The 13139-nt window shown below is 40.6% G+C and overlaps 1 protein-coding gene across 4 annotated transcripts in view; it reads left to right on the top strand.

Annotated features, from left to right (window-relative positions):
• The first annotated feature begins 2484 nt into the window (after positions 1 to 2484).
• Positions 2485 to 13139, top strand: part of LOC129813551 (CTD small phosphatase-like protein) — a 100056-nt gene continuing 89401 nt past the window's right edge. For 2 of the 4 annotated variants that reach the window (XM_055865853.1, XM_055865851.1), the window contains exon 1: positions 2485 to 2611. In XM_055865853.1, coding sequence (XP_055721828.1) covers positions 2506 to 2611 — 106 coding nt within the window. In that variant the 5' untranslated portion in view covers positions 2485 to 2505. Of the gene's footprint in view, positions 2612 to 2895; positions 3640 to 13139 lie in introns of those variants that run through there. The other 2 variants (XM_055865852.1, XM_055865854.1) reach the window with 2 other exon arrangements.

Here is a 13139-nt window from a genome sequence, read left to right as displayed (position 1 = left end):
TAAAATACCCAGATAACTGTATAATACCCAGATAACTGTAAAATAACCAGATAACTGTAAAATACCCAGATAACTGTATAATACCCAGATAACTGTAAAATAACCAGATAACTGTATAATAACCAGATAACTGTAAAATAACCAGATAACTGTAAAATAACCAGATAACTGTAAAATAACCAGATAACTGTATAATACCCAGATAACTGTATAATACCCAGATAACTGTAAAATAACCAGATAACTGTATAATACCCAGATAACTGTATAATACCCAGATAGCTGTAAAATACCCAGATAACTGTAAAATACCCAGATAACTGTATAATACCCAGATAACTGTAAAATAACCAGATAACTGTAAAATAACCAGATAACTGTATAATACCCAGATAACTGTAAAATAACCAGATAACTGTAAACCAGACATGCCCTAAGCTACTAGACACCAAATAACCAGATAACTGTATAATACCCAGATAACTGTAAAATACCCAGATTACTGTAAAATAACCAGATAACTGTATAATACCCAGATTACTGTATAATACCCAGATAACTGTAAAATACCCAGATTACTGTAAAATAACCAGATAACTGTAAAATACCCAGATAACTGTATAATAACCAGATAACTGTATAATACCCAGATAACTGTATAATACCCAGATAACTGTATAATACCCAGATAACTGTATAATAACCAGATATCTGTATACCAGACAGGCCTAGGCTACTCAAGCCTTTACCTCTGGCAACCTGGGGAGCCACAATACCCACTCTTATTCTGGTTCAGATTATGTTCCATGTTTAGGCTCCTGAGTGGCGCAGCGGTCTAAGGCACTGCATCTCAGTGTGAGAGGTGTCACTACAGTCCCTGGTTCAAATCCAGGCTGTATGATATCTGGCAGTGATTGGGAGTCCCATAGGGTGGCACACAATTGGCCCTGCGTTGTCCGGGTTTGTCCCTGGGTAGGCTGTCGTTGTAAATAAGAATTTGTTCTTAATTGACTTAATTACATAAAAATAATATATAGGCTATCCATATATAACCATGAAGTATTGTTTTCAGGGTGTGTCCTGGTATATACAGTAGACTCATATGTACAGTGTGGCTCTGGGTTTAGCCTATGCACTATCATCACCACTATCAGAAGACCAAGCCTGCTGTGAACAAACCATCATCCTCCGCATCCTCCCCTCCCCATCTGTCAATACCACTTGGAATGTGTCTTCCGTATTTAACCCAACCCCTCTGAATCAGAGAGGTGCGGAGGGCTGCTTTAATCGACATCCACGTCTTCGGCACCCGGGGAACTGCCTTCCTCAGGGTCAGAACAACAGATTTTACCTTGTCAGCTCGGGGAATCGTTCCAACAACCTTTTGGTTATTGGCCCAATGCTCTAACCACTAGGCTACCTTCATCATCAGTTTGAGGCACAGGGCAGGCAGGGTAAACTGGTCAGGGCAAACTAGAATATAATAAAACATAACAAAATAGAATAAAATATAAAAGGTTGTTACGCAGAGAAATGTAGCCTAGAGGTGTTTCTCAAGTTTCAAGTTTTAATGTCACATCCACAAGTACGGTAAAATGCCTTTCTTGCAAACACAAAACCGAACAATGCAATAATCAATAACAATGTATACATGAATAAGTAAGTAAGTAAGCATATTACAGACAGGAAATATTTAGAAAGTCAGTGGTATAGGGTGTCGTTTTATTCTATTCTAATCATTTTAGAGGGTAAAAGTTGAGCTGTTGGGGGGCTCAGAGAGACCAACATGATGGTAACCTATAGGAGGAGGATATGGAGAATTGAGATCTATAAATGCACAATACAAATGTCATAAATCCATAAAAATCTGTAGCAATCAATAGGCTGTTAATAATAATATAGCGTGCTTGTCTACGGAGAGCGGAAGAGACCACGAGGATTTTGGCACGTTATGATGATCAATTCTTTCATTCTTTATTGATGAATAACACACACACACACACACATGTGGTCATGGAATCTAGCTTTATTGATGCATTCATTAAACAGTATTTGCCATGAATCAGTGATAAGGAAAGTATTTGTAAATAAACATTAAAACAGGCTGCTCTTAACATATAATATATATTGTAATGAAACGGGCAGGGAGCAGGTCTCGAACCCTCGACCTTCTAGCCTGAGGTCCGGCGCGCTATCGACTGTGCCGCAAGACCATGCTCGTGCGGCACAATCGATTTCCGCGCTTAATAAACCCAGGGTCGTTACACTATATATACTGTATACACAGCCAAAGTGTACCATGCAACTGGTAGGCCTAACCGCTCCTCAGCTGGAATCTAACCCACATTCAGCCCCCTCACTGAACCTCCACCCACACGAAGACAGAGTAGGCTGCACAGCTCTGGGCATTCGTATGATGTGTCGGTAACATGAGAGCGATGCCAGAAGGAATTCAACACTTCGGCCACCAGATGGAGCCTATGTAATTTCTGCTGGATTTGTCCAATGGTGCTGATTGGGTCCATGCTGATCGTGGACCCATCCGTCCATCTCAAGGTTCCATATGCAAATGCTGGAAGAAAAAGAAAAGCTTTCACAAGCGGTTTTACAGGTGGAGTATAGTTATTGAGATAAAATATTGATCTGTGTCATTATAGACATCCACATGTTTTGACCTAATTCATGCATTGACTGGAATCTAACCCTAATCTAACATGATCAGATTTAAATTGTGCAGAAGCTATGATGTATTGGCCATCAATCGTAGACTGTGAATCAATGTTTGTTAGCAACATTTCAGAAGTCAGTGACTCAAATATCATTGACCCAAAGTGGTACGTTGATAAAGCCATAGCTACGGAGGTATTATTTTCGATCCATGGGAGGGGGGTTCCTAGAAACCGCCCCCTCCCACTTGAGCGCCGCTCGCTTCTGATCCATTTCGTGAATATCAAATACACACGACGCCTCCATGTTGGAAAGAGTATAGAGGGGGATACAATTATTTTGAAAATGAGAGTTCAAGTAACGGGATTATCGGAACTCTCCCATTTTCGTATTGAAACTTGACCGAGGCGAGCTTTTTCGTCGTTTCATCATTGTTTCAGTCAACGTCAATTTTTTTATGTTGAATTGAACACTGATCAGTTCAAGGCTAGCTCTAGTTGCTAGCCAGACGTTAGCAACGTTTTCTTATTTTTATTGAAGGTAAATTTTTAGTTCAACGTTGGGAGTTTGTTTTGCCCATGCTGTTCTTGAATGTTGCTTGCTAAATTGGATATTCCCAGCGATTGACAAGTGGTGGTATTTTGCCTTTAAACCACTAGCTAGTTACATGTAGCCCCTCCTGTGTCCCGTCTCAGTCCATTTGGCCATCGTTACACTAGCTAGCTAGTTTAGGGCCCGGCTGCCATTTCAACACAGCTAGCAAGGCAGCTACGGTAGCTAACGTCTAGGCTAACGTTAACCATTGTGGACTAGGACTAGCTGGACATTCTGTTTGTAGAAAACAAGCAAGTAAATAAACATTCAAACGAACCAAAAAGGAATAACCATCCGTCGCAATGGACCACACGTCTATAATAACCCAGGTTTCCAACCCAAAGGAGGAGGAGATTATCTCATTTAATCAGGAAAAAGGTAAGAAAAAGCCCACATGAATTTACGGTAGCTAGTTGACTAGCACCACCAGTGGTTGTTGGGAAAGCGCTCTGGCTGTCAGAAACTGTTGCAATATTATCGCTATGCTACAAATGGAATTACATGTTGGATTGGAGAAGACTAACCCTTTTATAGACGCTAACTACCTTAAAACAAACTCCCTTTTGATAAAAAAATGTAAATACTATTTTTCCATGTATAAATACGTTATTCAATGTGTTTCTATGGGCTAATAGCAGAAAGGTCAAATTCTATGTTTCATGTTTTTATAAAGGGATCCTAACGTTTTTAAATCAAATAGCTTAATGATCCCGTAGGACCGTTTTAGTAGCGCCCCCCCCCCCCATACGGATTAAAGTGTGTGACCTATATCGGAACGATATAAGAAAGATCATACAAAAATAATGTGGACCCATAGTTAACAAAACAAATAAGAACTAAACTACTTCCATATACAGTGCCTTTCAGTAAGTATTCACACCCCTTGATTTTTTCCCCAAATCTTGTTGTTACAAAGTGGGATTAAAATGTATTTAATTGTCATTCTTTGTCAACGATCTACAGAAAATACTCTTATGTCAAAGTGGGAGAAAAATGCTAATATTTGTATTCATAAAAAAAACACTAATATATCTTGATTAGATAAGTACTCAACCCACTGAGTCCAATACAAGTTAGAACGGTCCCGTGTGGCTCAGTTGGTAGAGCATGGCGCTTGCAACGCCAGGGTTGTGGGTTCAATTCCCACGGGGGGACCAGGGTTCAGGGTTCAATTCCCACGGGGCGACGAGGATGAATATGTATGAACTTTCCAATGTGTAAGTCGCTCTGGATAAGAGCGTCTGCTAAATGACTTAAATGTAAATGTTAGAATAACCTTTTGCAGCGATTACAGCTGTGAGTCTGTTAAATCTAACAGCATTCCACACCTGGATTGTGCAACATTTGCCAATTGTATTATTATTTTTTTTTATCCTTCAAGCTCTGTCAAATTGGTTGTTGATCATTGCTAGACAACCATTTTCAGGTCTTGCCAAAGATTTTAAAGCAGATTAAGTCAAAACTCACTCGGTCACTCAGGAACATTCACTGGCTTCTTGGTAAGCAACCCCAGTGTAGATTTGGCCTTGTGTTTTACGTTATTGTCCTGCTTAAAGGTGAATTCATCTCCCAGTGTCTGGTGGAAAGCAAACTGAACCAGGTTTTCCTCTAGGATTTTGCTTAGCTCCATTCGGTTTCTTTTTTTATCCTGAAAAGCTCCCCAGTCCTTAATGATACAAGTATACCCATAACATGATGCAGCCATCACTATGCTTGAAAATATGGAAAGTGGTACTCAGTAATGTATTGGATTTACCCCAAACATAACACTTTCTATTCAGGACAAAATGCTAATTGCTTTGCCACATTTTTAGAAGTATTACTTTAGCCCATAGGGTGGCGCACAATTGGCACAGCGTCGTCCGGGGTAGGCCGTCATTGTAAATAAGAATTTGTTCTTAACTGACTGGCCTAGTTAAATAACGGTTAAATAAAATAAAAAATAGTGCCTTGTTGCAAACAGGCTGCATATTTTGGAATATTTTTTGTTCTGTACAGGCTTCCTTTTCACTCTTGTCATCCTCAGGTTTCTCCTAACACAGCCAACTGTTTTATGGTCATAATTGGCCTCATGGTGAAATCTCTAAGCGATTTGCTTCCTCTCTGGCAACTGAGTTAGGAAGGACACCTGTGTCTTTGTAGTGACTGGGTGTATTAATACACCATCCAAAGTGTAATTAATAACTTCACCATACTCAAAGGGATATTCAATGTCTGCTTTTTAATTTTTTTACCAATAGATGCCATTCTTTGCGAGGCTTTGGAAAACCTCTCTGGTCTTTGTGGTTGAATCTGTTGGGAATTGACGTTATTGACGTTTCTTAACATGTAAAACACAGCGTTGGAATTGTATTTCACAATTTTGGTTTAAGAAAACTGATGAAAACCTGACAGAGAAGGGATTTTGAGAGCTAGGAGATGACTTGTTAGCTAACGTTGCCCACTTATTTTAGCTATCTAGCTAATTAAACAGCTAGTCAGGTAAGTTATAGGTGGACTTGGAGGCAATGCAGTACTTTAACCTGTTTAAAAAATATATATATATATATTTTTGCCGTTTGCTGAGTAATTGGAGATGGAATGCAATCATGGCTCTGTATAATACTGTGCCTTGTCGTGAATCCGTTTTGGACATGGTGACTGTGAAAAGACCCCTGGTGGCATGTCTTTGGGGGGGGGGTAATATGTGTATGTCTCAGCTGAATGTTATTTGATTATGCAGACAATTTTCATCACAGTAATATTTATCATAAAAACTAGAAGAGAAGCAGTTCATATCTGGTCAACCCTCAACCAGGAAAGACTGGCATGTATGTTGTTGATGTTAATTCTGTATGGGCAGTTAAAACAGAGCAGTACGCCTTGTCCTTAAGCCAGCTGCAGCTTGCTAGGTATTTCTTTGCTGCCCTAGACCATATTACCGGACAGTAATCAGGATGGGACAAGACCAGAGCCGGAACAACTAGTACAGTTGATTTGTATCAAAAACGCAAAACATATATATTTTTTATAAACAGACATACCCCTCCCCCATCTTCACAACAACTTTGTCAATAGGACTTGCCCATGATAAGTGACCACTCAGTGTTATAATTAGGAGTTTACCTTTCTCAACGGTCCCACACTTTATGCACAACTCCAGTTGAGATTAAGAATTTTTTTAAATAAAAAACAATGCTTTTAGTGTGTGTGTGTGTGTGTGTGAAAATGGAGTGGGGCTCACTGCAAACTCTAGAGAACAGATTGCTAATTAACTTCTTATGGCTGAAATCCCGGTAACGGCATCGATATGACAACAGCCAGTGAAAGTGCAGGGCGCCAAATTCAAAACAACAGAAATCTCATAATTAAAATTCCTCAGACATTCATGAGTCTTATATCATTTTAAAGGTAATCTTGTTGTTAATCCCACCAAAGTGTCCGATTTCAAATATGCTTTTCAGCGAAAGCACCACAAACGATTACGTTAGGTCACCGCAAAATCACAGACAAACACAGTCATTTTTCCAGCCAAAGACAGGAGTCACAAAAAGCAGAAATAGAGATAAAATGAATCACTAAACTTTGATTATCTTCATCAGATGACACTCATAGGACTTCATGTTACACAATACATATATGTTTTGTTCGATAAAGTTCATATTTATATCCAAAAACCTCAGTTTACATTGGCGCCATGTTCAGAAATGCCTCCAAAATATCCTGAGAAATTGCAGAGAGTATAATCATCATAAACTTTGATGAAAGATACATGTTTTACATAGAATTAAATATACACTTGTTCTTAATGCAACCGCTGTGTCAGATTTCAAAAATCTTTACGGCAAAATACAATATTCAATAATCTGAAAACAGTGTTCAGCTACAAAAGCAAGCAATACAGTTACCCGCCAAATTGTGCAGTCAACAGAACTCATAAAAAGCATTATAAATCTTCACTTACCTTTGCTGATCTTCGTCGGAATGCACTCCCAGGACTCCCACTTCCACAAGAAATGTTTGTTTTGTTCGGTAATGTCCATCATTGCTGTCCAAATAGCTACTTTTGTTAGCGCGTTTGGTAAACAAATCCAGAGTCAGGAAGCGCGTTCCCTAAAAGCTGACGACAGTCAGTAGAAACATGTCAAACAATGTATTGAATCAATCTTTAGAATGTTTTTAACATAAATCTTGAATAACGTTCCAACCGGAGAATTACATTGACTTCAGATGAGAGATGGAACAGAGCTCCCTCTCATGTGAACACATGGTCAGGTCATGGCAGACCTGACTAATTCCCTTCTCATTCGGCCCCCCTTCACAGTAGAGGCATCAGACAAAGTTCTACAGACTGTTAACATCCAGTGGAAGCCATAGGAAGTGCAAACTCATCCACATCTCGCTGTGATTTCAATAGGATCTTGGTTGAAAATCTACCAGTCTCATAATTCCCACTTCCGGTTTGGATTTTTTCTCAGGTTTTTGCCTGCCATATGAGTTCTGTTATACTCACAGACATCATTCAAACAGTTTTAGAAACTTCAGAGTGTTTTCTATCCAATACGAATAATAATATGCATATATTAGCAACTGGGACTGAGGAGCAGGCAGTTTAATATGGGCACCTCTGTGCACCTTTCATCCAAGCTACTCAATACTGCCGCTTCAGCCATAAGAAGTTAAACAACATCTCATGGAACGGTGGGGACTGTGAGGGGACAGACACACTCCAACACGTACTATTTTTGTTGTTGTAGTATAGTTTGTATATTGTTGTATTTTACATTTGTGTGACTGTCCTTGTCTATCACTGTTTTACTTGTCTTGTTTTTGTTGTTGTTGTGGACCCCAGCAAAAGTAGCTGCTGCAAAAGCTAATGGGGATTCAAATAAACAGCTTTAACTGATATGCCTGTCACGTTTTTCCTGGAGTTGTGTTCCATTGCAGCATGATTCTTGGCCCGGTCCTGACACATTCAAGTAACATGCTGTACTCATAACAAGCAATTTCCTCCACTGTTTACCACTACTGTTTACGTCGTGGGCAGAGTACTAATGTAACTCTGATACAGGTCACCTTAAAGGCTTGTTCATTTCAGAGAACCAGATGGAGCTTGCCAAAACATGAATGTCACAGTAGCTACACTATATATCAACCAAAGGGGCTAGGTGTCAATTAACAGGCATATAGAGGGGACCTTTTCCAAATCAGGGCATTTTGCAACTATTGAAACACTGACACACAAACACACACACACACACACACACACTGATACAACCAGCTCTGCAATATCATAATACTCACATAAAGAGGTGTCTTGTTTCCATCAGAGTTTAATATATAGCTGACCTATATGGCTGTTCTTCAGCTGTTAGACTAAGTCACTCCATGTATAGCTGGACCTACAGTTGAAGTCGGACGTGTGCATACACTTAGGTTGGAGTCATTAATACTAGTTTTTCAACCACTCCACAAATTTCTTGTTAACAAACTATAGTTTTGGCAAGTCGGTTAGAACATCTACGTTGTGCATGACAAAAGTAATTTTCCCAACAATTGTTTACAGATTATTTAACTCATAATTCACTGTATCCAAATTCCAGTGGGTCAGAAGTTTCCATACACTAAGTTGACTGTGCCTTGAAACAGCTTGGAAAATTCCAGAAAATTATGTAATGGCTTTAGAAGCTTCTGATAGGCTAATTGACATCATTTGAGTCAACTGGAGGTGGACCTGTGGATGTATTTCAAGGTCTACCTTCAAACTCAGTGTCTCTTTGCTTGACATCATGGGAAAAATCAAAAGAAATCAGCCAAGACCTCAGGAAAAATAATGGTAGACTTCCACAAGTCTTTTTCATCCTGGGGAGCAATTTCCAAACACCTGAAGGTACCACGTTCATCTGTACAAACAATAGTACACAAGTATAAACACCATGGGACCACGCAGCCGTCATACCACTCAGGGAGGATGTGGTGAAATAAATAAAAGCTGAAATTAATCATTCTCTCTGGTATTATTCTGACATTTCACATTCTTAAAATAAAGTGGTGATCGTAACTGACCTAAGACGGACATTTTTACTAGGATTAAATGTCAGGAATTGTGAAAAACTGAGTTTAAATGTATTTGGCTAAGGTGTATGAACTTACCGACTTCAACTGTATATGGTTGCTCTACAGCTGTTAGACTAAGTCACCCCATCTATAGCTGGACCTATATGGCTGCTGTTAGACTAAGTCACCCCATCTATAGCTGGACCTATATGGCTGCTGTTAGACTAGGTCACCCCATCTATAGCTGGACCTATATGGCTGCTGTTTAGACTAGGTTAGTCCATGTATAGCTGGACCTATATGGCTGCTGTTAGACTAAGTCACCCCATCTATAGCTGGACCTATATGGCTGCTGTTAGACTAAGTCACCCCATCTATAGCTGGACCTATATGGCTGCTGTTAGACTAGGTCACCCCATGTATAGCTGGACCTATATGGCTGCTGTTAGACTAGGTCACTCCATGTATAGCTGGACCTATATGGCTGCTGTTAGACTAGGTCACCCCATGTATAGCTGGACCTATATGGCTGCTGTTAGACTAGGTCACCCCATGTATAGCTGGACCTATATGGCTGCTGTTAGACTAGGTCACCCCATCTATAGCTGGACCTATATGGCTGCTGTTTAGACTAGGTTAGTCCATGTATAGCTGGACCTATATGGCTGCTGTTAGACTAGGTCACCCCATCTATAGCTGGACCTATATGGCTGCTGTTAAGACTAGGTTACCCCATCTATAGCTGGACCTATATGGCTGCTGTTAGACTAGGTCACCCCATCTATAGCTGGACCTATATGGCTGCTGTTAGACTAGGTCACCCCATCTATAGCTGGACCTATATGGCTGCTGTTAGACTAGGTCACCCCATCTATAGCTGGACCTATATGGCTGCTGTTTAGACTAGGTTAGTCCATGTATAGCTGGACCTATATGGCTGCTGTTAGACTAGGTTACTCCATGTATAGCTGGACCTATATGGCTGCTGTTAGACTAGGTCACCCCATCTATAGCTGGACCTATATGGCTGCTGTTAGACTAGGTCACCCCATCTATAGCTGGACCTATATGGCTGCTGTTTAGACTAGGTTAGTCCATGTATAGCTGGACCTATATGGCTGCTGTTAGACTAAGTCACCCCATCTATAGCTGGACCTATATGGCTGCTGTTAGACTAGGTCACCCCATCTATAGCTGGACCTATATGGCTGCTGTTTAGACTAGGTTAGTCCATGTATAGCTGGACCTATATGGCTGCTGTTAGACTAGGTTACTCCATGTATAGCTGGACCTATATGGCTGCTGTTAGACTAGGTTACTCCATGTATAGCTGGACCTATATGGCTGCTGTTAGACTAGGTCACCCCATCTATAGCTGGACCTATATGGCTGCTGTTTAGACTAGGTCACCCCATGTATAGCTGGACCTATATGGCTGCTGTTAGACTAGGTCACCCCATCTATAGCTGGACCTATATGGCTGCTGTTTAGACTAGGTCACCCCATGTATAGCTGGACCTATATGGCTGCTGTTAGACTAGGTCACCCCATCTATAGCTGGACCTATATGGCTGCTGTTAAGACTAGGTCACCCCATGTATAGCTGGACCTATATGTCTGCTCTTCAGCTGTTTAGACTAGGTTACTCCATGTATAGCTGGACCAATATGGCTGCTGTTAGACTAGGTTACTCCATGTATAGCTGGACCTATATGGCTGCTGTTTAGACCAGGTCACTCCATGTATAGCTGGACCTATATGGCTGCTGTTTAGACTAGGTCACCCCATGTATAGCTGGACCTATATGGCTGCTGTTTAGACTAGGTTACTCCATGTATAGCTGGACCAATATGGCTGCTGTTTAGACTAGGTTACTCCATGTATAGCTGGACCTATATGGCTGCTCTTCAGCTGTTTAGACTAGGTCACTCCATGACCCTGCTAAGGTCTGTCGTTCAAAATAAGCGAGGTAATGCCAATAATTTGAATTGCCAAACTGCACTCGATAGCATAAATAAATCATGAATGTGATTCAGCGTGTTCTGGTGTTCGGTGTCTGATAGCTATTTGAAAATGTTATCTCCACACACTAACTTTGCAAGTCGTTAGGTCACTTCATGTCCCTCTTTAGGTCCATCTTTCTGAATAGCCTGAGGTAATGACAGAATATTTTATGGTCAGGGTCAATTCCACAGTAACAGTGATTTTATTTTATTTTTTAACCTTAGTTTTTATAAACAATTTCCATACAATTTTACAAAAACACATTGACTTGAACAGTGCAGATGGAAAGTTTGGTAAAAGACTGACAGCCTAAACAACACAAACTGCCATTCTGTTACCAAACTTTGCATCTGCACTGTAAAATTCTCTGTGGAAATTATTCAACATAGTCCTTGTGCATGGTGTTTAACTTAGCGATTATTGTTTTTGGTTTGGCATCCATTTTTAAAGTAAAAAAAATTGCTTGAGACTAAGCGTCACACAGTTATCGTGGAATTGCCCTAAGGCCAATGCTTCAGTGTGTGATTCGTTGTATTGTATCTCCGATGGCTGCTGAACACATTGTGGTGGCACCCCCACTGCTTGCCTGGTGTAGGCCTAGGACTAAATATCCCTACACAGACCAATAAAGTACTCATGAATTCAACATCGAGCTTAAACCTACTTTGCAGATTTGCACCAAGTGGGAACAAGTCAATCCATTCCGTCGTCATTGCATACCTTTTGCACACTTTACTGCATAAGCCCTCATGAAATCACTCATTGTTCTTGGATTAAAGCGTCATGAAGTAAACCTCTTGTGGCAATGTGTTCCCTTCCAGTCCGTTGGCTGCTACTGTACATTTACAGTGTGTGGTGACTGGGTTTCCCGGATCAGTCAGACACTATCAGTACCAGTATCTGGTGTGTACCAGTACCAGCCAGATCCCTGAAGCTAGCAGGAATTTTGAACCAGAACGATGACTACCGCAGGTCTTTTCCTGGTCTGATTCTAGCTACCTGGACTGGTGAGGCTATTGAAGTAGATGGATCTTTTATAAGTCAGAATAATACGGACGGAAGTTCAATAAAGGAACAGGATGGTGACTGTTTTTTGAGAATTACTACAAGGCTGTGGGTGATTTGTTTGTGGTATTTATCAATTGAGGTTTAGGTCTAGTATTAGATAGACCAGTACTGCCCGTGCCTCACTCCCTTCTATACAATGCTAGGAGAAATGCTAAGGCTGTGACCATACCAGTATTGCAGTATTTTTGTCCCCCCCGTGGCTAAGATTTTAACACGAAGCGGACCACTCCTGTGATCCTTTAAAAAACCTGCTGTATGTAAAATATTGTGTGTTATAGCTTGGAAAATACACTGAGTGTACAAAACATTAGGAACACCTGCTCTTGACATAACCATGACATAAACTGACCAGGTGAATCCTGGTGAAAGCTATCCCTTATTGATGTCACTTGTTAAATCCATTTCAGTCAGGTTAGATGAAGGGGAAGGAGGCTAGTTTTAATAAGTCATTTTAAGCTTTGAGACAGGCCTACACAATCTATTTGTGAACGAGCAAGACAAGATGTAAGTGCTTTTGAACGGGGTATGGTAATAGGTACCAGGTGCACTAGTTTGTGTCAAGAACATCAACACTGCTGGGTTTTTCACGCTCAACAGTTTCCTGTGTAACAGGAATGGTCCACTACCCAAAGGTAATCCAGCCACATTGACACAACTGTGGGAAGCATTGGAGTCAACATGGGGCCAGTATCAAATAACATTTTATTGGTCACATGCGCCGAATACAACGGGTGTGTAGACCTTACAGTGAAATGCTGAATACAACGGGT

Source organism: Salvelinus fontinalis, chromosome 17, assembly GCF_029448725.1.
Source record: "Salvelinus fontinalis isolate EN_2023a chromosome 17, ASM2944872v1, whole genome shotgun sequence".
In the NCBI taxonomy this organism is placed as follows: domain Eukaryota; kingdom Metazoa; phylum Chordata; class Actinopteri; order Salmoniformes; family Salmonidae; genus Salvelinus; species Salvelinus fontinalis.
This window is presented reverse-complemented; position numbering and strand designations above follow the sequence as displayed.